General features: G+C 43.1%; 1 protein-coding gene across 2 annotated transcripts; it reads right to left on the minus strand.

Moving 5' to 3' along the window:
* Positions 1 to 11,888: 11,888 nt before the first annotated feature.
* LOC133131473 (small integral membrane protein 31-like) lies at positions 11,889 to 18,487 on the minus strand. 2 transcript variants are annotated; one of them, XM_061246849.1, is made up of 3 exons: positions 18,428 to 18,487; positions 15,774 to 15,902; positions 11,889 to 13,645 (listed from the first exon to the last, which is right to left on the minus strand). In XM_061246849.1, exons 1-3 carry the CDS (start codon positions 18,438 to 18,440, stop codon positions 13,554 to 13,556), a joined length of 234 nt encoding a protein of 77 aa, XP_061102833.1. In that variant the 5' UTR covers positions 18,441 to 18,487; the 3' UTR covers positions 11,889 to 13,553. The 2 variants fall into 2 exon arrangements, with proteins under 2 accessions (XP_061102833.1, XP_061102832.1); XM_061246848.1 differs by lacking the exon at positions 18,428 to 18,487 and adding an exon at positions 17,859 to 17,992.
* Between the last annotated feature and the right edge of the window lie 7,034 nt (positions 18,488 to 25,521).

Here is a 25,521-nt window from a genome sequence, read left to right on the forward strand (position 1 = left end):
ATGAAATGTCTGCCCTTTTAAAAGTCAATTAGGATTAGGACCCACCGTGGAGCTAATGGAGAGACGGGCGAGGAGAGGCAACGCTGGGTGACCTCCCTAAGTTTTCTCTCTCTCCCTCAAATGACCGTTTGCAGCTATGGGTTAGGACACAAAGGGAGGCCATTTTGTAGTTTTTTTGTCTTTGGCCTGTGCACGAACGCCCTTGAAGAGGTTATTTATGATGTTTGCAGAAATGCCTCCCTTCCCCTTCCGTGACCACACAAAGAGCCCAGCCTCTTTTCAAAAGGAGCTTCACTTCTTACGTTTCTGACTTTAGTGTAGGTTCTTAGTTCTCAATGTTGTTGTTTCTTTTGCATGTGAAGATGATATATGAATTATCTGTGTGTGTGCATCTGCACCACTTTGCCTGCCTGCAGCGGATGCCTAATCCAGGTGGTTTGCTGCTGCCTTACTTTGCATGCATTGTTGAACATATTCTTTTCTCTTTCAAATTGATTATGCTAATGGACGGCTATTGTCATTCGTTTCTACCTGGTACCCATGGCAACTAGCCAGCAGCTAAACCCTGGCGTTCTTTCTTCTGTGAAAGACTGCACCATAAAGCTTGGACACATCTCTTATTTTGACCTTATTTCTTTTTAGGACTATATTCTCCATCTCAAATAAAGGAACACAACATTGCAGTGCCCGGACAATAAGCGGGTGGAGTTAGAAGCCATACTTCTGCTTTCGCAAAGCCTTTTGTAAAATGATCTCCATGTTGCAAAGGCAAAGCAGCACTTTTGGGTTGTTTACACTGGGGATAAGTAAGATACGCAGTGTACGGTATCAGCACAGTGTAACACTGAAAGTCGACTCTGGTTTAGTGTGTTCCCGAGCGTTTGTTTTCATTTGGGATTATATGTCATTACAGGGATTAACCCACAGGGTCAAATAAGCCCTGCGTTACAATTTTGCCATTTAAACACGAAACTATAGAAACTAGACAAGAATTTATGAAGTAGATTCTGTAAAACAAAACATACATATTTTACTAATAAATACAAGCATATTTCAAACAAGCAGCATTCTTTCTGTTGAAAGATGATAGTTTGACCACAAACTACTTCATCGAAGAGCACAACAAAAGAGTGAAATTGTCATTGCACATACTGGTTGGAATGTCAAAGAGTCCTAAATGGCGATTAGACAGTAAGATAGTCAGTTGCAAAGCAGACATTCTCCTCCTGCTACTGCTGGTACAAGAAGGAAATCAGATCCATCTCTCTCACTCTCTCTCTCTCTTTCTCTCTCTCTTTCTCTCTCACTCCCTCTCTCTCTATATCTAAATGTGAATGTGTGAGGGAGAGGGGGAGCCCTAAATAAGTAGAACTTATCTTTATGCTGGAAAAATTCAATTCTCAAGGGTGGGGCAGGGTATGCATCTTAGAATAACATCCCTGCAGATATACAGTCCAGACAGAGGGAACGAATAGAAATGAAAACCGGGATATTCCCCTGGAGAACAGTCAGCAGCTGGACTCTCGGTGCAGACAGCCGTGCACTGCGTGTCAGAGCTCTTTAAACTTTGTACACAGAGTTTCTGAGGAGGCATTAAACCTACACGTGAAGAGCTTCAGTTTGTTGCGCAATGTGTCACTTCTTGCACGCCAGGCAGCAAATGAGATGAGCTGCTAAGCTGGTAGGTTGTGTTCTCCTGTGTGAATTTGGCAAATATAAATATGAATATGATAAATATCTCAGCTGCTTTCTGATCGTCAGTACAGATAAGATGGGTTAACAGCCACTTCTGTGGTTTTGTTGGGAAATATCTAGTCATGGTCTCAGAACTGGAGGGGATGGTCAGAGACGTCCAGCCTAAGTGACTTACATTGGGGCTACAAGGCTGTGCAACATCGAACCATGACTTTCATATCCATGGGACTGTAACTGCTGAATTCAGGTTTGAGATGGTTCTCAACTCTGGTTCTCATTTTGAGACTCATCTTAAAAACTCATCTTAACTCTCTTAGTCACAGAAACATGCGTACACACTCAAACACACCCACCCACACACACGTGCACAGAAGCACACACCCTTGCGCGCGCGCACACACACACACACACACACACTTTGACCCAGGGCAGTTTCACACCACCACTCGTACAAGCAAAGGTCAACCGATTCTGAGTGTGGGAAAACCAAGCCCACTGCAGATATGGCAGCTTTCAAAATGGAGGAATTTACCGGGAACAGTCCTACATGATGGTCAACTGCAGGCAGCACATCGCAAACCTGGGCCTTCAGTCACTGTATTTTCAGAAGGGTTCAAAGTGAAAACCAATAAAACACTGTTACTGTCAAGTGCAGGCGGTGATAGTGGTGTTTGTCTGCTGGCCTCGAGACAAAGACTTGTCTTGTTTTAATTCCCAGGGAATTGTTGTCGTGGGAGATAAGAAAGCGCAATCTCCCATGTCCGACGATAAGATCCTGCCAGCCGGGGTAATGTGTTTGTTACAGAGAGGGTTTATACGGCTCTTACTGCTTCATCCAGGAAGTCAACTCACAGCCATGCTCCAAACTTTTTACAACCCAGTGGACCATGGTTGGATTCCATTTTATTTCAGTTCAGTTACTTATGGGAAATCATTGGGATTTGATTCATGACTTTAACCAAAAAATAATTGTATTTCCAATTGAGGTTTTCCAATGAATGCAATTCATTTAAATTCATTTCCTGAACTGACTGCATTGAAATGAAATTGACCTCAATCATGAAGAGAATCTCTCCAGAGTTAAAAATATATTATCAAAACTAAATCCATTGCCATAGATTGAACAGTTAGTTTGGTAAGCGTAAGAGTAAATTGGATCTATTTATATTGTAATGCAACAGGGCGGTTTCTGATGAGCTTGTCACGGCGTGACCGGAATGTACCTGTATGCACACGGGTGCGCTCCAGACTCCAGTCTCATTTTGGGACTGTAAGCAGCGCTCTTTCTCATGCTGTGTGGCGGTTATTCGCGTTTGGACTGTGTGTTTTTCATGACAAAGCACGCCGTTAGCGTTTAATGAGTGGCCGTCCGGGCGGGTCCGCGGGGCTAATTGGGTTTAAGCCTCTGCGCAGGGCATTGATGTGGCTAATATGTGTAGTGCAGGTGAACAGTTAACGCTGATGGATGTGTGTGTTTCATGTGCAGGGAATGGTGGGGTGGGGTGTGTGTGGCTGTCATCTCTCAACCCCCCCCCCCCCACACCAGAATCTCTCTCTCTCTCTAACTCCCTCTCTATCTCCCTCTCTCTTTCTGTCTATTTCTGTATGGCTGGAGTGTGTACAAGAACATATTATTTTTCGGTCTGTCTTTCTCTCTCAATGAATTGTTTGTCTTTCACTGTCTCTCTCACTCTGAAATAAAGGATAAAAATGTGAAAGGTGCCTAAAAAGGTACAAATCCTTGTCGCTGGTGCGGTACCCTATAGGCGCATAAAATTGTACCCCTAGCCAGCAATATGTAACTTAATTTGCACCTTTTTTGCTTGGAAAACATACTCATGTTTAGACATTACTGTCATTTCTGGGTACATTTGGGAAATTTGATCCTTGAAGAACTAAAAATCTACCTCCACCACTGTCACTTTATCGCACATGTAAAGGAGAGGCTGTGTGAAATCTTAGCGTACACAAACCCCCGGCACCACGGGCGACATTCACTTCTCTTCAGCGCAAACTCCTCTCAGGTAATATCCAGCTGGGCTGAGCGATCCCACACCGACTTACTCTGTCACAAGACTCCTGTCGCAATGATTTTAATGATTTAAATCACTGCAGTCACTGTGTTACAGTCTATGCACAACTCAGAGGTGTGTGGAGACATTCATTTGCATCTTGTATTCCCGTGCATTCATGCACGCCTGTTAAGACTACCTCGCTCTACTGAACAGATACAGCAGTCTAGATTCACATTTACGTTTGTGTTCATCTTAATGTTTTGGGTGTGCATTAACATGTAGGTATGACCTTGTCTTCCGTCTGGCCCGTAGTAATGTATGTTTTACACAGTGCAGTGCAGTAGTACCACAGAAGCCACATTGGCACAATAATTACATCACAGTTATTTTGCTGATGCTGTTATCTAAAGTGACTTAGACTAAGCAGGGGCCAATCCCCCCCTAGAGCAATGCGGGGGCAAGGACCTTGCTCAAGGGCCCAACAGCTGCACCGATCTTATCGTGGCTACACTGGGGCTTGAATCACCAAACTTCCAGTCAAGCAACTTAACCAACTTAACTTAAGAGACTATAGGCTGCCCCCAATCATAACCAGTAACTACAAGATAGCTAAAACAAAGATTCAAATTGCTAATTAAAAATAATAATATTATCATTACACATCCATCCATGGTATAACACATAATAGTATTTATTAATGTACTTAAATGTAGATGAATTTCAGGAGTGAACCTGAAATTGCACCGGAAGGACTGGGTCGTGTCTCTGTAGTCATGGCTTCGACCCAGACGTGCCCCCCCTGACCCCCCCACCCCCCGGTGCCAGGGCTTCAGTCACACTTCACAGCTGAGGGAGCACCACGGCCTGCTGGGAGCTGTAAGAGAAACAGGAAGCAGCGTTAAAACACAAACAGGAAGTGGCGTTAAGGGGGGTCTGGAGACTGGAGGGTCTGGCCCTAATGTGCCCCAGCTGAGCCTGGCTGTGTGGCGTCCTGGCCTGAAACAGCCCCGTGAGGAGCCCAGAGAACCTGCCCCTCTGGAGGGGCTGGAACTGCCCTCCGCTGTGGAGCCCAGAGAACATGCCCCCCTGGAGAGTCTGGAACTGCCCTCTCAGACTCCAGTCCTGGAGGACTGCAGTAGAATCCCAGTTTGTTTTGGTGCGTTTCAGTACTTAAGTGCCTAATTTACCATTTGTATACAGAAGAGCACACACACTGACATGCCCACACACATATGCACACAAACAGACACATACATGCACTCACACGCACATACACACATGTGTATATAGACACAAACACGCACGCAGGCATGCACACACACAAACATGCACACATGTGTATATAGACACAAACACACACAAGCATGCACGCTCACATGCAAACATAAACAGGAACATACACACAGGCATGTACACACATACACACATGATGCCCACAAACACACATGCGTACAAAGACACAAACACACACACGGACACATGTACACACACATGCACGCATGTGCAAACACATTTGTATGCATGCCCAAAAACACACATACGCCTACAGATACACTTGCACACAGAATACACACACAAGCACACACACACAGACCCTTTCCAATGCATCAATTGCATTATTTCCACCAGGACTTTTAAGATGCCGGAGTGAAAGAGTTTCAGCTTTAGGGCCTTTCCCTCCACTGACCTTCCTGTGTCCTCTCCAAAGAGACTCCATCTGAAGATTGTGCTCTTTTATTGTGTTGGTACAGACCTTTCTCTAGGGCTGCCTACAAAGTGTGTGTTGAAGTACTAAGAGCACACTATGTGATTGGAACAGTGCTGCATTCAATGCAGTAGGAACTGCTTCTTCAAAGCTCACATTCACACACATACTTGTACATATGCACACACACTTATGCATGTGAATGTCAGCATACACCCACACACTTTTATGATAATATACGACAAACAGGTTTAAACAACGGAGTACATGATGCAGGTATGTATGCTCTGTCCCACCGTTGAGAGATACAGGGAATGAGAGGGAGACAATGGCTGAGAAACAGAACAAGAGGGTGAATGGCAGGGAGAGAATATGTGTGACAGAGAGAGAGAGAATGAGTGAGAGAGAGAATGGGAGAGATGGGGAGAGACATTGAGAGAATGAGAGGGGGAGAGAGACAGTGAGATAATGAAAGAGATGGAGAGAGACATTGAGAGAATGTGAGAGATAGGGAGAGAGAGAGACATAGAGAGAGACACAGAGAGACATAGAATAAGTGAAAGAGAATGGGAGAGATGGGGAGAGACATTGAGAGAATGAGAGGGAGAGAGACATTGAGAGAATAAGAGGGGGAGAGAGACATTGAGAGAATGAGAGGGAGAGAGAGACATTGAGAGAATGAGAGGGAGAGAGAGACATTGAGAGAATGAGAGGGGGAGAGAGACATTGAGAGAATGAAAGAGAGATAGGGAGAGAGAGAGACATAGGGAGAAAGACAGAGAGAGAGATGGGGAGAGACATTGAAAGAATGAGAGAGAGAGATAGGGAGTGAGAGAGAGAGACATAGGGAGAGAGACAGAGAGAGAGATATCTCCAGTCTCTCCTGTACCTCTGCTAGCGTGTTCCTGAGGAGCCCATCTGCACTGCAGTCATAGACCTGCGCCAGGCTCGGGCCCAGCTGGAAATCCAGCCACTGGTCAGATCACATCTCGCCCAAAGTCACTCTGACACACTCAATCCCCTCACCCCCCCCCCCCTCACCCCCCCCCCCCCCCAACCTACATCCCCCATTTCCACAGGAACAAACACACCCCCCACTGCAGGGACGCCACGGCCCCTCCATGACAAAGTGTAGACCCAGGGACCGTGTTGGTTTGGGCACAAAGAGCTCTTGTTAACCAGCCCTTGGTATTCAGTGCTGTCACACAGAATGAGAAGGTAATGAAATGGTTTGTTTCTCATACATTTATGCAGCACTACTCTCCCGTTACTCCATTTTTATTTTCTCTATCCTTATTAACATATATTTCACCCTGGCTATTCACCCGCTGAATTCAGCCCATCGTTTCCTTTGGAGTAGAAAGAAAAGAGTCTGATTCAGGTAGTTGTAAAGTTCTGACAATGTCAAAGCCTCGAAATGCAGACTGTCAGCATATTTACTGTACCTATATTTGTACTAAACATGCATAGCACATATGTTTTATATATCGTCCATGGTAAAGGTGACCTGTAGTGACCAAGTAGTGTTCAGCGCTGTTGTGTTACCAAAGCAGCGTAGTGTAGTGGCTAAGGTACATGACTGGGGACAGCAAGGTTTGGGAACAGGGGGGATTGTCTCCTGCTTAGTCTGATCAAGTGTGAGTCGCTTTGGATAAAAGCATCAGCCAAATAACATATAATGTAATGTAATGTACCATGTTCCAGAAGCATGACATGGTAAAAGGACGGATCCACAGAGAGATCCTCTCACAGTCACATGACCGGCTTTCCCTGTGGTGGGGAGACCTGCTGGACCCCTACTGAACCCACCGGAGATGATTGGGACTAAATGGTTCCAGAACACTGTGGTCGAGGTTCCTGGGTAAAGGCCTCAGCTGGGCATTTCCAAAAGGCAAAGCAGTTCAAGGCCTAGTGCACCAGAGAGGGAACAGACAAATTGAAACCCAAAGGCTGTTATTTCACCATGTGGTTCTGGTGCAGTTTGAAAATCAGCCTTTTTTCCATTCTTTATTTCACAACATTCCACTTTGACCTATATTAACTTTACAGCAAGACCTTTTCAGAGTCTGTGTGCTTGTTCTATTCCAGCTAATTCATCGGAGTAGCATGAATAGAAAGAACTGGTGTGAAGAACAGGTATGACATTTTGGAATGCTGGGCGTACAAGCTTATTTAGAACACCTTGTTCACTGCGCTGACTATTCTTGCGCAGAACATTCCGGCTGAAGTTCTCCCTTATAAGGCCAGGATCTTTCCTAAAACAGGATGAAGATGAACCAGGGTGTTAAATGCCTGTGTGTACCACGGGGAGGGGGGGGGACCCCCCTCTTCACTAAACCCAAAAATAAAGGAGCTTTATTAATTTTAAACCCAAATCTATTTTGCATGAAGAAACAACCTGTCACTCATCACAAACTTTGTCATCAAATTTCAAGTTGAAAAAAGATCATTTAGGGGGATTTCTCTGCTGTTAGACATAGTGGCGAGTCATTTCTGACCCTTAAGACAATACAAGGGTTAAGGCTCTTCACCCAGTCTCGACTGTAAGTTGCTTTAAGGTGTCAGCTAAATGACAAATTGTTTATTTATTGTTATTTGTTGCTGCACAGTACCTGCACGCAATCAGTGGAGAGACGTGGCTTCTGTGAACCAGGGCACAGCCAATCAGAAAAGCCTCACCACTTACTTTGTCAAGGCTGGAAAAAAATGCCTCTTGCGGTTTGGCGCACGCTACGAATCGAACAATAACATTCTTGCTTTTTATCCCTGGATTTTTCATATCGTGAAGCTGACTCACTTTAAATCGGGGTATATAGCCATGGTGAATTATAGGGCAGTTTATAGGGCAGGTTATGTTCAGGCTATCTACCAGCTAACACAAACAAACCCTGGGTATGTTAAGCTTTCTTTGTAGTACACCACTCAAAATACCTTGCTCTCAGCAAACAGGGTGTTCAGTTGACATATGCCCCGTGACTGCCAGTTATTCCAAAGCGTTGGAGTTACAGAGCCCTGTGTTAATATCTCAGCGTCTTGCCAAATCTGTGATCAGTTTTTCATACGAGACTACCGTTATCGTTTACCTTGAGTAAATTAGTCTTCCTGACCGTGTGAATTTTTTTATTAGCTTACAAATGTACACAAAAGCCGCGCCTACATTTCCCTACTAGAGCAGGACTGGTCTTTTCACATGTTAACCCAGAACGGTCTGGATGGCTTATCTGCCACTGGTATTTGATAAAGATATGGTGGGTAAATATTCTTTTCAAACGGGAGATAAAATATACAAAATATCAAACTATATATTTTCATTTTTGAAAGCCTCTTGTCCAAAGCCTTCTCAATCCCTGTCTGACCAGAAAGTTCAGAGAAAATCCATGTCACTCAAACAGTGGCATATGTACGTAAATGCAATGCCAGTTGCTTTGCGCAATAAGTCGTTATACCAAAATACTCACCCAAATATATTCTGTAGGTATTTTAACCATTTTTAAGGGCTTTTCACTCCATATGGATGTAACCACCCTCAAATTAAAGCTTACTGTACATCCATATGGAATGAATTACTTACGGACGTCACTGTATATCTATAAAACTGCAATATAAACGGTGGAGCCATGGGTTGGAACAGAGGTATAAAACCACACACAAAAAAAGAATCAAGCAGCTTGCACAACAGAGAAAATATGTGCGAATATATATTTGGAAAGTGTGTCTAAAATGGTGGTGTCCCAGGACCTGTTTTAGTGTGGGCCACTGTGACCCAGACCAGTGGTCCTGTCAGTATCACTCACCCTGTTCAGACTCTTCATTGTGCACCCCCCTGTATTGTCCAGTCCCCCTCTCCGTGGATAACAAAAGCCAGCGTGGGGGGGACGGGGGTGGGGGGGCGAGTTTGGGCCTTTATTTCCACCGATCAGTCGCCCCACACGAGCCTTAATCTCTCATTAGCCAACAAGGGCTTAAGGGTGGTGGAGCCAGGGACGGGACAATGAGGGGGAAATTTCAGAGTCGCAACACTCTTAATCTCACATCTGCATCTCTCCATCCCCGCCTCCCCGACACACACACACACACACACACACACACACACACACACACACACAATGCCGGAGGCTGGTTGCCGTGACATTTGGGCAAACCATCGGAATAAGCAGCGGAACACCATGCCATGCATTGAACTTAAAAATCTCCTTTAACAGTGTATCTGCGGTGTTTAAGTGTGTGGATGTGCACATCTGCAAAGTGCTAAAATGTCTTTGGACTGATGCTACTGCACAACTGAGGCGATTTTTGAAATGATCAGTTAGCTTATTTTAAAGTTATAATTTCACGCATTCCATCTAATTTGATATGAAAACTAACGTTAAAACGTGGTCAATGATAAATTCACATTTGAAATGGAGCCCACATATTTTGCTAACTGGTTAGAAATCTAGAAAATTTTTATGATAAACTATATCTACTTCTCACCATCATTGATTGTCAGAGTATAAACAGTAATATAAAATAAAAGAATAAATCATTTTAAGGATTTAATTAAAATTATAATTAGAACTTGATATTAAGTTTTAAAATGGTTTTGTGAAGTAATAGTATATTTTAGATCCAATTACAGTAGCTGTAGTTTTACACATACTTAAGAAATGTTGAAATCATTTCAAACTTCACCAAAATTACCGACAAAAATCATACTTGCTAGGTAGTTTCTACAACATGCATTGCAAAGTTGTTACAAGTAGGCTTTAAAAAGTGTGCTGGCTGTTGGAAATCATGGCTAATTTTGTGTTAGTAACTTTTCCTGCACTGAGGATTAAGTTACAGCCAACTGGGAAATGGTGTAATCCAGGCAGTCTGAATGGAGCTCCGCTGTGGAGCAACAGCTGTTGGGAGGGTTACAATATCCCCACCCCCCCTACTGAATATGCTAATGAGGCACTACGTGCTGCCACACCCATGAGTCACGTGACCCAACCGGCCCAGGAGGAGAATGCAGGGAAACAGGATTCTATTCTATTATGACTCATGTGTGGGAGACACCATACAGAATGAATTAGCTCATTATCCTTTTGATGTACATTACTGGAATGTTCTAAGTCGTTGTGCTGGGCACGGCTGCATTGCTGCCTCTTGTGAAGAGTTCTCTTCTGCCCAAATGTGGAACACCCTTCGCCACGGGGACACAGACCGCAGCTGCCTCACTGACCTGACCAGAGGAGGCGCTAGTGAGTGACGGGTTGGCACTAAGTGAAGCCCCGCCTCCCTGCACGGCACTGGCCAATATTGCGTATGTGTTGGGATTCACAGGGTCAGAGGTCAGCACTGGATCCAAAATGGAGGATGTTTCCCAGCGAACAGCTGCCCACCAACCCGCCAAGGCTTTCCAAACGGCTCTACGGCGGTCTGCCAGTGGCAGGTCCAATGGCCTGCAGGGTTTCTCTCTCTTTACAGCAGATCATCCTCGCAAACTGCCTCACCACGAGTATGTGCTAGAGCAGTGGTTCTTAAACTGGTCCTGGGGCTCCCCTGTGTGTGTCTGTTAGTTTTCATTCCAACCGCAATCGCAATCCCCAAATTTTAATAAGCTGTAACTTGTTTTTAATGAGGCGCTTTCCATGTTTTGTGTGATTGTTCACTCTCTTAGCCCACATTATGTGATTACGAAACTGATCAAATTATAAACTGGGATAAATCAATCGCCCACTAATCAGGTTGTTGAACACCTGAACACATAATAACACAATGCAGCTTTGGTTTGTCATTTGTTTTGTCTTTAAATTCTTCATCTTCCAAATTGTTACTCATAGTGACCATGTCTCCACACTTTGACCAGTTATAAGCCGATTGATTCACCTCAGATATTATTCTGATGGGTTTTTAAAATCTGTGGAATTGGAATGAAGAGCATACACAGAATCCTCCAGGTCCAGGCCTGAGAACCAGCACGTTAGCGGACCGGTGCGATGCTGACCAGCGAACACCAGCAGACCAACAGTTAACTGCTAGGGTGCTGCAACATACCTCCGTCTGTTTCTCTCTTCTGTTTGTGAGATAATGCCGTTTGGGAGTGGAGCTGAAATCAAGATGAATGTTGCATTCGGAATGACCTCAAAGTGAAGGAAAAAATGTGTTTGCATTTAGATTAAATAAAAGTTGAAGAATTATGCCATTCTGTGAACAACAGTTTATTTCTTGTGTAATATCAAAAAGAAAATCCCAGGGAATGAGAATTTGTTAGAAAAATACTTGTCTGTTACATTTAAAAAGCACACATACATACAGCACATAGGGAGACAGCCTTCAAACCCCCTCATATTACAGGGCTCCCCATTTTTGTGATGCAGTTTTCCAGACATGGAAAATTAGAAAATTTTAAATTCAATTAATGTTATGTTAAATGCTAAGAGCATTTAAGATTAAAGTCTACAGCCACAATCCCACCACCACCCCCACCCCTCCCCCCTGGTCTGCAACTGCAATCTCTCCATCAGTGTATATTATACACATGCATATACTGTACACCCCTGTATATTGCACCCATATATTAGAATGTACATGGCTATATATTACATGTGTTTCTCATATACCATTTCCTGAATATGTCCTGTAAAACAACGTCTTGAAAAGTGAGTGAACCCAGAATTAGGAACATGACTGAATGAATACCATACTTGGGGTGTTCTGCAATTATGGAGACAAATGGTAAATGTCTCCCTCTAGTGGTCCAATCTTTTTCCCCACGATTGTCTGTAGTGTCGGGTGCTGACGGTTTGTGTCAGTCTGCAGATATTGATATGGCTTTGATATTCACATGCCATGTTACTCGTCGCCATCCCAACCATTGCACTTTTTAATTTATATTTTCTCTGTTAGTTGATCAGTCAGTTTGGTTTATGTTCTTTTGTCAGACAGCCTTAACCATAGAACCGTTACTATATTATTGCACATATTATGAATTCATGAAGCTGGGTATTCACTGAAGCAGTGGGAGTGAAGCGTCTTGCTTCAGGTCACAACAGTATTGCCTCGCTTTGGGTTACAAACCCACAAGAAATAGTAATAGTGCTCAGTTTACTTGTGTTCCCTTCATAAATAAAAAGTGACAAGGCGCAAGTTCATCCTGCCTATAGGCATACGCTGGATTATAGCAAAGTCTGTTTTATTTTGCTTTGTTGTTTTATTTTATTATTCCTAGCCATGATTGCACACAGTGTTTATTCATTTCAGGGAGCCTCCTGACATACTGACTTCATCTGCGGCACATACATTTGGCGGTCAGACGTGTGTTTACTGCATCTCCGTATAGCAGAGACTCAATCGCTGATCAAAAGCTTTGGTTGTTCAGTTTTATGATGCATATACACATTCCATGGCCACAGTAGCGCTTCCTCATTGGACAAACAGCGGGGATGCCTTGGTATGTATCTTCACTTTGCGTTTTGACACCACCCCACCGCTACATTTCAGTTGTTTTTACACTTAATTTATAACGGTGTCTCCCGTTTGCAGCCGGCTGGAGCCGTTAATTAGCACCTGGATGTACCTGTTCCAGTGTCTCCGTTCTTCCTGACCACGGGAGACGCTACAGGCCCTGTGCGGCATCATCAGCTCTGAATGCCACCTGGGAACCTTGGTTTCTCTCTGTCCCCAAACAGTATTCACGATGCATGCCGTTATGAACCTGGCCCACCGCGCATATAGCGCATCAGCACGAACACGGAGCAGGCAAGGTCCTGCCATCACATCTCAAATTCATTACGTCTGCGTGCATAATCCTCCACTGGATACAGCGTCATAAATATCGCTTTAACTACCCCGCGGAACTCACAGACTATTAACACAACTCAAATTGTTTTGGGACAACAACTTCGCCGGCAGGGAATGTGCTGATTATCGTAGCGCTAAAAGAGTGTGGTTTGAACGTAATGACGTTTGAGACATTCCCGGCTCAAGTCTTAATCTTTTTAGAGGCGAACATAATTACTTTTCAGCAGTGGCGCCATTGTTGGGAGGATTTCTAATCAGGCAGCCATCACTATCAAAGACAAAATCACATGAACAACACAAAAAAAATCAAAGAAAACAAAAAAACAGGAAGAGAGCACTGGTTGCAGCTCCCGTTCCTGAGATAGTCTGTCCTACAGAGCGTCTTTCACCGTGGGAACACTCTGAACACCTTTCTGCTTCGTCTTCCTCACACGCGTCGTCTTAAAGCATTCTTCATAGTCTTCTGTAACGAACACAAAACACGGCACACATAAAATTAGCACACAGAACATTCTGGTTAAGGATATACCTGGCAGCCATTGTCTTGTCTTATGACAGTTTTGAGAACATTGAAGTTCCCTTTTTAATATGATATAGCCATCCTGACTGCTAAAATACAGATAGTAAACAAAAAACAAAAAAGAAACACTGCAGTAAAGTGACTTAATAGGATGCTAGGACGCCATGTGATCAATGTGTACCGGCGATGTGTACTCTGACACAGTCTACTGCTGTCTGGAGTTTTGCAGGAGGAATATGACATCACTCGTCCAGCAAGCCAATCAATTTGTGCTTAATTTCCAGGGAGCAGAGGAACCTTGACGTCTAGATGGAAATCAAGGTTGAGAGATGCTTTGACACAAGTGGTTAAGCCCAGTATAGCTCAGGTTTTACCCGGATATAGCCTGACTACAGCACATCCTAGTTGGCTAGAAAACTTACTCTTCAACCCAATGTAGCCGGGTTTTCACCAGAAGAGTGTAGAGTGTGTTCTCGCCGGCTTTTCACAACACAAAAAAAATTCACTGGTTTGTTCGAAGCAGAAAACTCTGTCTTTGGCGTTGCTCCAGAATGCAGTGACATTTGTATAATGTGCAGTGCACCTAAAAGCCACTGGGAAAGTACTCATGTTCTGCAGAAGGAGACGCTGTCATATTGAAAGATGCCCCTCTCAGCAGTAAAGACGGCTTTAAATGGGGTTAAAATCATGACTCAGTACCATTATGTAACACCTGTTATTCAACTGACCTCATACGGGTATGAGTGCACCCAAACCATGCCATGAAAATGTGCCCCACCATATTACACAACCACCAGGGGCTTGTTCCACAAAGTAGGATTACTGAGTTAGCCGGATAACTGCACTGTGTAAAACCCAAAACAGGGCCCTGTTTCACAAAGCAGGATGACTGTGTTAGCTGGATAACTGCACTGAGTAAAACCTACAAAGCAGGATGACTGAGTTAGCCGGATAACTGCACTGTGTAAAACCCAGAACAGGCCCTGTTTCACAAAGCAGGATGAATGTGTTAGCTGGATAACTGCACTGAGTAAAACCTACAAAGCAGGATGACTGAGTTAGCTGGATAACTGCACTGAATAAAACCCACAAAGCAGGATGACTGAGTTAGCTGGATAACTGCACTGAGTAAAACCTGGATTGGGGTTTTACATGATGCAGTTATTACATTAGATTATTGGCATTTTAGTGGAATACAGTTGATTAGACTAAGCAGGAGACAATCCTCCCCTGGACCAATGCAAGGTTAAGGGCCTTACTCAAGAGCCCAATGGCTGTGCAGATCTTATTGTGGCTACACTGGGATTAGGACCACTGAACTTGTGGGTCCCAGTCATTTACCTTAACCACTACGCTACAGGCCACCCCGCTACAGTTATCCGGCTAACTCATGTGGAATTATTTTAAAATGTCTTGACCCAGGCCTGAACTTGCATATAGCTATTAATCAATAGTGCTTGCAACTGCACAAACGCTGCATGCAGGAAGTTTCAACCAGATAGTGTTAATCGCAACCTCTAAAATAGAGAACAGTTAGGGGAAACAGGAACTTCTAGGCGGGTGACTTAGGTCACCCAGATCGCTCTTAACAGTCGAAAATAACTGTCTTGAAGTCACAAGAAAATACTGTGGCTTCTTGGAATTAAGGATAAGGATGCCTTCTGATTGGAGGAGATGCAGATGTTGTCAATCCATCACAGATGCCAACCAATCAACATAGGCTCATGAGGGAATAAAGAGTGGTTTGAAGTTGGAAGAAGTGTGTGCGCTCCTGGATGTCAGCTGAGCAAATTGGTTTAGAGTCTGCTCAGTTGTTATCTGTATTCCTTGCTTACTAAGTTGTCTCATTAAATACTTTATCATTGAATTTGGTCTCAAGTGTCCTGTCTTCATCCTCACCTAAACGAACACGCGGAAGAGGAAAAGAAATTCCCCAACACTCAGTAACCCTGCCTTGTGGAATAGGCCCCAGAACCCTTCACTGTTGTGTCCTTGTCTTTTTTGTTCACTATTGTAAATGCAATAAAGTCTTTATGACGGAAACAGAAACAGAAAGAAAAGCGTTTTGTACCTTCTCTCTTTGTGTTTGGTTGACTGAAGACCGAAGCCAGGCTGAACAGGGTGACCACGATGAAGGCAATCAAGATGAAGGCGATCTCGAAATTAGTGAAGGGCAGCGCCATGGAACTCCAGTCCTGTTCTGAGAGGTAGAGGATACCCAGCGTGAGAAAAACGTTCAGCACAGGCAAAATTGTTTTTATCCATGACACCGGACCCACCAGGGAACAGAAATGGTACAGTTTCTGCACCCCAAAGGCCGCAACCCCTGGTAAAAAGTACCAGAGAATTCAATTTGCGAATTTAAATAAATCGATAACGCTGCTTTAGCGAGGCCGCTCGACTGGCGGAGCTCCCGTGCTGATCTGTGGTGCGAAAGGAAGCAGAACCCCTCTGGACCTTCACGGAGGCACTAATGATTCAAACCGCCAGTTGAAAACCCCAGACCACCAGCACAAGGGCCACAAAGTAATGAACAAATGAATACATGTGTTGATAAAATCAAGTGTGGGGAAAGTAACATTAGTTAAAGATAAAAACACGATTGGGGTTTCTGGTGTGCTTTGCAGCCATAAACCGGTGTGACAAAGGCAGGCGACATTGGCTCAGGTGGTAAGAGCAGTTGTCTGGCAGTGTCGAACTGTCCCTGAGCATGACACCTAACCCCCAAATGCTCCTGACGAGGTGGCTGGTACCTTGCATGGCAGGCAATTGCCGTTGGTGTGTGAGCGTGAGTATGAATTGATGAATGAGAAGCATCAATTGAAGAACGCTTTGGATAAAGACGCTATATAAATGCCAACCATTTACCAAAAAAGGGGAGTGGGGGTTGGGGGGTACGGGTTTTGAGCGGGTGAGAGGATGGTGACAGAGGTTCCTGACACCCTTTATGAGTTTTGTGCGCTGGACGGAAATGATCACGAACACACACAAATGTCTCACACACATCTACACAAACCACACACTTACACACAGACACACACAGACCTACACATACGCACGCACCGACACACACACACAAACGCATAAAAATACACACTCATATGTACACATTCACCGAGGTACACAGGAACACAGACAGGTAGACGGCACACACACCTGCCCAGCGAGAGCGAGGAGACGGATTTTCCCCGTATGCTGTCGTGCTCTCCAGTCTAATCAGTGCGAAAGTATCTGTCATGTCTGCCTACCGCCCCACTGTTTACTCCCCACCGCAGATCCATTCTCCTCTACCCCCCGCTGAAGCGAACACCTTCTCCTAATTTGCTAACATTTTGAAGCTCATTTTTAACACTTCCCTCAGCTTCATGTTCTCGGGATACAGCAGAGGGAAAGGCTTTGCTCATACAGTAAAGATTTTGACTGGACTAAATCACAGGCCCCTCCTCTGATTGAAAAAATGCAGAAACTGAAGCACAGATTTGCAGGTACATATGTATCGCAATAAAAAAAATAAGTGTAACAGTAAGGTGAGGTTGAGTAGTGATAAGTGGAACATCTGTCTGCTCTCAGCAAATGTGTGTGTGGTAAGTGAGGTGTGTGTGTGTGTGTGTGGTAAGTGAGGTGTGTGTGTCTGTGTGTGTCTGTGCTCAGAAGACTCAGAGCTGATTGAGCAGAGGAGGATGACTGACAAGGATGAGATCTGCATTATGCACATCTTTAGACCACAACAATAAAAATATCATCAATATATTGTCATCACTACAATATATTGAGAAATAATCTAATATATTCCGTGTATACTATATACATTTGCTTGAACGGAAGAGCTATTTCAAAACTGATGAAAGTTATTGATCTGTAGTGTGCTGGTGGAGTATCTGAGTAATTGAATATTCTCTGCGTAGATCAGAAGAGGCAGATTTTCCTCTGCCTCTGCATTTCAGAGATCAGGCCTGTGTTCTCAGATGCTTCTGCTGGTGCTGTGTACTAGTTAAATCACTGAGAGAGTGTGATCAAAAAGGAAATTACAGCCCCTCTGCATGCAGTGAGCTAGTCCGCCCTCATTCAGGTTTAATCAGGTTGGGGACGTCATATTTACCTTCGTTTGAATGCCTAATGCCAAGCAACACATTTCATTGTAATATGCAATACTTACGTTGGCTGCGTTCGCTGTTTGCCATGGCAGTAAATTGGAATGAGTTAAATGGCTATTTGCAAGTAGGAGTGTCAAACCTTCTCAGAAATGAATCAAGCCACAGGCTTCGGCTGAATTCTTCTCACAAACACAGCATTTCACCAAACTGGTTTTGATGATTAACTGAGGCAGTCCTTTCACTCTATAAGGTGTGTGTGTGTGTGTGGGTGTGTGTGTAAAGACAGGTGAGGAAATGTCTGCCTGTATTCAGAACATTTGAAGTATTTAATTTAAAACTTCATAGACTGCGTTGATTTAACACTGAATATTTTTTTGAAGAGCCTTTAGAAACAGAATCATGGCAAGGAATCAGCTGGTGACTTCAGGGTAAAAAAAGCTATCATCAAAGACACACGCACACGGGCAGACACACAGGCGCGCATTTAGCTCAACACAGGAAAATAAGGAGACAGGCAACGGTTTCTAGCTACATACGTTCAATAATTGTAAAATACATTTTGAATAGATAACACATGCAATTACCTTAAGCTCTGCCTGTGTTTGAAGCACACACAAAACTATTTTCTTACCAGTAAAGTCCATCAGCTCTCTTTCTCCATTGTTACTGCAGGCTTCTCTCTCTTTTGTGAAGACAGTTTCTAGGAATGCCAAATCATAGGGTGTGTACTTCGTAACACTATATAGCCCATGGACTGACAAAACAATAGGCTTCCCCAACTCTTTTCATGACTATCTATTTCAGTTTTAAGTTTTTTGTGTGCCCTGCAGTCTGTCACCATAAAATATTTAGTGCTGCAAAGTAATAACACATTCGGTTTTATGTGAAGTAAATCTCCGCTTACATTCCTCTCTGTTCTGAAAAGAGGAATTCTTGTTTTGTCAAGAAATGTACAGTATTTTGGATGTATAGCCACTCATTTACTCAGAATAAGTGATGTTTTTACTATTTTTACACATTTTTACAACTGCCATATTTATTCAAAAGTGGCGTTTTCCTTTTACTCATGACACTATTTATTGAAGTGATACAGTATATCCATTAGATTTCTCTGATTAAAAAAAAAACAGTAAGGATAATATGCCATTGCTATGAGTATACTGGTAATTACATTAAGATGGATATCACTTTTAAACAACATTGCTACTGGAATATTATCAGTATGAGCTGTAAAATAACAATGTCAATGTGTATAAAATATGAATTTCCTGTCACAAAGAGTATGGGCTGATATTCAAGGCTCAACACAGAAAATATTTCTCACTCCTCTTCCTGTAGGCGAAGATAATGTCACACGTCCTCTCCCGGTAATACAACGTTTTCAAGGAAGCATTATATGTATAAAATGTTTGTTGTCAAAACATAGCTTTCCCTTTTGTGTGCCTGTGAAAGGACTTGTGAAATCATTCCTACTTTTCTCCGACAGAGTGTCTCCATTGTTCCACATAACAATGACAGACTCCCTATAGTGGACAATGGGGAATGATTTTCCAATCGACAGACATTTTTAAGACGTGTCAGCATCTCATTTTAAGAGCATAATTGTTCAGCATTCCTATCGAAGCGAAACAGTGATAAAGAGGCTTGCGTTTTATTCGTCTCATACATATCGTAATTGACTATGTCCTATTATTTTCAATGTTTATGAGAAAATATGAACGGCTGCCAATCATATTTGAAGTAAGTGCCTCGTTCTATGAGGCTAATTTATTTGTTTATTTAGTGACTGTCACTTTGTGACTGACCCCTCCGAGCAGGGCCCTCTATGTACTGCAGTGTCACTGTAACTCAGATCAGTCTGCTGTACTCTGTCACCATTTTAATTAGCCAGCCCAGTGTCTGCTGGGAGTGCAGAGCCATCACCCAGCGGAGCCAGGATCCTCCTGAGGTCTTTTCCTGTTTCCTCTAGGGTTCCCTCATCTGCATCATATCGCTATTGGCTCGCTCATGGAGCCTGGGCTTTGGGCTTTGAGATGCTCTGTAAATGGCTTTGAGATGCTGGTCTGTTTGTCTGTAAAGTGCTTTGAGATGCTGGTCTGTTTGTCTGTAAAGTGCTTTGAGATGCTGGTCTGTTTGTCTGTAAATGGCTTTGAGATGCTGGTCTGTTTGTCTGTGAAGGGCTTTGAGATGCTGGTCTGTTTGTCTGTAAAGTGCTTTGAGATGCTGGTCTGCTTGTCTGTAAATGGCTTTGAGATGCTGGTCTGTTTGTCTGTGAAGGGCTTTGAGATGCTGGTCTGTTTGTCTGTGAAGGGCTTTGAGATGCTGGTCTGTTTGTCTGTGAAGTGCTTTGAGGTGCTGGTCTGTTTGTCTGTGAAGGGCTTTGAGATGCTGGTCTGTTTGTCAGTAAAGTGCTTTGAGATGCTGGTCTGTTTGTCTGTGAAGTGCTTTGAGATGCTGGTCTGTTTGTCTGTGGAGGGCTTTCAGATGCCAGTCTGTGCTGTGAGCTCTCGTGTAAAGAGATAAACACATTAACGATGGCTGGCCTGCGTATTCTCCTTTAAAACTGGCAAGGAGCCGACAGCGACGTTCTGAGACCTTGAGCCTCGTCATTGTGTGACGGAAGCACATCCTGGACTGATGCAGATAAATCATTCACCAAGCAACTGACAATCAGATGCAGGGCAAATGCCAAATGAGATTTGCCATTGCCCTGTATGTTCATATACAGGAATGTTCATGTTTATATATTCAACCTGTCAATACAATAGCCAATACCACAATGAACCTCACTCTAGCTATTATGTAGTAGTTCTTCTGGAAAACACAAAAAAACAAGTGTTTTACAAATGATGTAAATTGATACGTTTCATTATTATTTCATTATGTTATTCATTATTGCTCTTTACCGTGTAGATAGCTGACACAACTGACTGTGTACATAAGTACTCAAATTCTCAGAAATGACCGTGAGCTGGGGACTCACCCAAGTTAAACACACAGGACCACCTATACCTGAAAAAAGGCAAACACCAAACTATCAGTACGATTACACGTCACTGCTCACAGGTTAAGCTCAGGAGATCACTTGGTTGATCAACAGCAGTTAGGTGCTATTCTTCTTCTGCGTCCTTTAATGCTTTAGACCTGTGAGAAGTCCCTGTGAAACTACATACAAATTGATGGCATGTGTGCAATATAATACAATAGAACTGGTTCTTATAAACCAAGCTTTATACAAGCATTCCTGGCTGCTTTATGTGTAAGAAAAGAAAGAGTAAATGTACCGTATGTCATGAACTCTTGTACCACTGATAAATGCACATGTTGTAAAAACATTGAGGTCTCCAGGAAGCCTATGGATGGGATAGGGAACGTTAAAGCAGCCTGTCTTCTCATGGAAATCCTGCTTTAAGATGGTCTTTGTTACAGGAGATGGTCCCTGACCCCTGTGTTCACCCTTTCTGATGCTTTGTGATGCTCGGCACAGATCATCAGAACCACTAATGCGCAGAGAGCTATGTACAACCTCACCAAAATCCAGTAAAAATAAAATAATTAAATTGTTTTTATTCAATCCTTTCAATTCTAATTGCAAATGTGCTTTGAAATAATAGTGCTTAGTAATAATTGCATGTAATTTGCAAAATTGTTTTTGGTTATCTAAGCACCAGGAATGTGGGGTGGGTGTGTGGTTTGAAGGCACTGGGAGGCACATGCCTCCCAAAAAAATAAATAAATAAATAAATAAATAATGCACTTCTGATGACAACTATGTTTAGAACAGCGTTTCCTGTGTATTTAGCTAGTTTCTGGATGTGATGCTCTGACTTATGGTAGAACCTATGCACTTGTAAGTCGCTTTGGATTAAAAGCGTCTGCCAAATGACTAAAATGTAAATGTAAATGTAAATGTAAAAGGAGGAGGAATTCTGAGCCTGTTCAGGTTTCTTCCACAGTGTTTCTCAGACATTCATATCCCTGCATGCTGAGGTGAGTGAGGTCAGGTGATGCAGGGAAAGCTCTGACCACCTGTTCCTACCCAATCTCTCTGACAATGATGCATTTTTTCCCAAATATTTTGTGCGATATAGAATGAGAACTTTACCATGGTAATGTAACACTTCACAATATATTGGACAATATGTATGGCTGCTTTCAAACATTAAAAATCATTTTATAAGTGCATTTCAGCTCAGTAAGGACAATCCTAATCACTTCCAGTTCTGAGTTGAGGCGTGTCACAGGGTAACAGTTATTTTGAATACTGTGAAGTTAATTTGCAAGTGCTGTTGAGAACCGGCTGCTGTGCTAGCCCAAATGCTGTAGTAGGCCGAGATTCCCTTCCTCTCAGTGCTCTCCTCTCAGTACTCTCCTCTCAGTGCTCTCCCCACAGTGCGGTTAGGTGTGAAGTGATGGTGTGATGGTAAATGGTCCATTTAAATCCAAAGCACTGTACAATCGATGCTTCTCATTCACCCATTCATACACACACTCATACACCAATGGTGATTGGCTGCCATGCAAGGCACCAACCACCTCGTCAGGAGCAATTAGGGGTTAGGCGTCTTGCTCAGGGACACTTTGACAGACCCAGGGCGGAATCAAAACGGCAATGCTCCGACTACCAGACAACTGCTCTTACTACCTGAGCCAATGTCACCTAACCCCTAACCGGAACCCTAACCCTATGATGCTGTTGTTTAGGCAGTGAACACTGTTCAGATTTGAATGAATTCATGGAGGCCTGTTGTGTAAAACCCCACATCCAGGAACTCCAGCTTCCTCCCTCAATCCAAAGACATGCAGGCTAGGATACATGAACAGGGCACTGATGTGAAAGAGCATCCAGTCTACCTACCTAGTATAAATAAAGGTGAATAGATCATTCAAAAAACCGAGAACACTATTTTTCCTGGGAAACGTAATGTAATTGTGTCACTCACAGCTCTCTTGGGCTTAACAATCAAACTGAGACCAGTTCTGTGCTGACAGAATGACAGATTCCCGAAAGTTTGAAAAGCGTAATTAGATCCTGCACTGACATCCTACAAACATGTCCCCTCACAAAGTAATGTGAAGGTACATACCACAAAATGTTTGGCAAAAAGGCCAGGCGTTGTCATGCACAGAGGTTGAGGGTATAGAACAAGGATACTCAAATCTGGCCCTTCAATCCGGCCCTGGTTTTTTTTCCTCCCAAATAATGAACTTATCAATTAGTGGTCCTGATTGGTCAGACTGTCATCACACCTGACTCCCAGGTAAAGGGAGGGTGGAAAACCAGCAGGTCTCGGCCCTTGAGGACCGTGATTTGAGGAACAGGGGTATATATTGTTATTAAATCTTGGTTAGGATACTTGGGGTGTTCTTTGGAAAATATCAGTCGTTCAATTTTGTATTAAAAGTGTGCAGTGTATTTTGGTTACAGGTCATATGTCTCAAAATCCTCAATTTTGTACACATTGAAAGTTGACATATACTCATGACATATGCTGTCAGGATTTCATAATTAAACAGCTGATCATTTCTGTTGAAGCCCCATGTGACTGAACATATGTTGGAAAAAATATTTTTAAGTGTAAAAAACACATCTTTTGGTGCACCTGTGAATTTTAATCTTTGAAAGTCTGAGGTTACCTGCGTCATCCGAAAAGGGTAAATGTAACATATATTATCCAATACTTTGTTATGCCCAATTTCTAAATGTTCGATGCGGCAAACCAACAAGCTTTCCTCCGTTTCATTTCCCTATCGATCCACCTTAGGTAGCTTTTATCGCTGACGCATAAGCAGGATTGATAAGGCTACTGGCAGGGAACAGCAGTGACTGTTTAAACATTTGTTAACCACACCAATATAACATAGTCCACATACCCCCAGACAACACACAGCAAACCAACACATCCTTTTTCTAGAAAACATACTCCTGCTCTTCCTGCAGAAGCAGGTAAAAATATCTGTACGTACCTGTTCAGAGAAAAGGTAAAGTGGTTAATCTATATCCGACTGTAGGAGCCCATATGACTGTCAATGGCTTGTGCCCAGTCCAGAGGAGTAAAGACCCACGTCATGTTATTAGCATATTTCTACAGGCAAACACCGGAGTGAACACACTTAAGTAATTCCATTGGCTGCGTATTTCTATTCTTTTCCCTTGCAGTCAGCCAGCCGAACGGCAGGGGTGGGAGTTACAGGTGTGTGAGGATTGATAAGGCGTGCGGGGACGTAGAGGGGTGCTCAGAGAGGGTGTGTTGAGTAAAGTTCAGCAGGTGGCCAGCGGGAGGCTGACGTGTCCGGTCCGGAGAGCTGCAGGCCGCCCTCTGTTGACTGTTGTTTGCAACTGTGAGCGTAACACCCAACTAGATAAATATGCACACTCTCAAAGTGCCTAAAAACATACAAATGCTTGTCACTGGGGAGGTACCCTATACAGTTTGTACATAATTATACCCCTAGCCAGCAATATCTAATTAATTTGTACCTTTTTTGCTTGGAAAACGTACTCATTTATACCAAAGAGAACATTACTGTACTTTCAGGGTACATTTGAGGAATTTGATCCTTGAACAAGAAAAATGTACTTCCATTGCCACTGAGTGCAGACTCAAAAAAGGCTCATGCTGTCAGATCACACCTCAGTTCCACAGGAGTCAAGGCAGCGATTGCAGCAAATTCTCGTTTCAGCTGAGAAACATACAGACACCTACAGTCCTCATACCAAGAGAAACGGCGGAAAGAACAGGCAGCTCTTACTCCTCATAAGATTCATGGTGATTCAGTCTTTCGCTGAGAAAGACTGATCTGCTGGGTGTAGGTTGTCGAGTCTTTCAGGACTGCCATTACTAATTAAAGAGAGGTCCCTTTGACCTGAGAGGTAGCATGTGTGAACGGGCCGGACCTGGAAGGCAGAAGACAGCAGGCATGCTGAACACAGCCAGCGCGGACTCATGTCAGGAGCCAGGAAACACAACACCTCCTTCTCCAGCAGCCATGACGGTCTGTCCCGAATGTCAGACTATAAGCAACTTCTCATCATGGTTTCCTCTTGTGTTCTCTGAGAGAGAGAGAGAGAGAGAGAGAGAGAGAGAGGGAGAGAGAGAGATTTTTAAAATATATTATTGCTTATTATTTGAATGAAAAATGTTTCTATAATGAATGAATAATATATACATATATATTTTTATTATAATTGTTTATTTTGATAATTCTTCCAGGATTATTATTATTTGTATTATTATTATATATTATGAATGATAAAAAGCCTGCCCATTACCACGCTTTGTTTGCATTGTTGTCATTACCACATTGTTGTTTATATTCATGTCATTTGTATTCCTATTCCTGTTTGGTGTGTATGCTTTGGCTGTTTCCTGTTTTTGTGTCTATGCTTTGGTAATATTTACCAATGTATTTCATGCCAATAAAGCATGTTTAATTTGAGAGAGAGAGCAAGAGAGAGATAATTGCTGACAACAAGGCATAGCACTAATTTTTATATTTCAGCTAGTGATTATGTGACTCATTAGAGAGACTTTTCAGTCTTCGTTATAGCACAGACCACTGAGAGACACACTGCGATCCAACCATACAGAACAATACTGTCCTTAGACTCAAGGCTGTATTTTCATGACTCATTCTTTTAATATTATGTGCTATATATTCATGTGACAGAACCAAAGAAAGTTTGAAAAAAATATATCACATTTTCAGTTAGATAGTTTTAAG

Source organism: Conger conger, chromosome 6, assembly GCF_963514075.1.
Source record: "Conger conger chromosome 6, fConCon1.1, whole genome shotgun sequence".
In the NCBI taxonomy this organism is placed as follows: domain Eukaryota; kingdom Metazoa; phylum Chordata; class Actinopteri; order Anguilliformes; family Congridae; genus Conger; species Conger conger.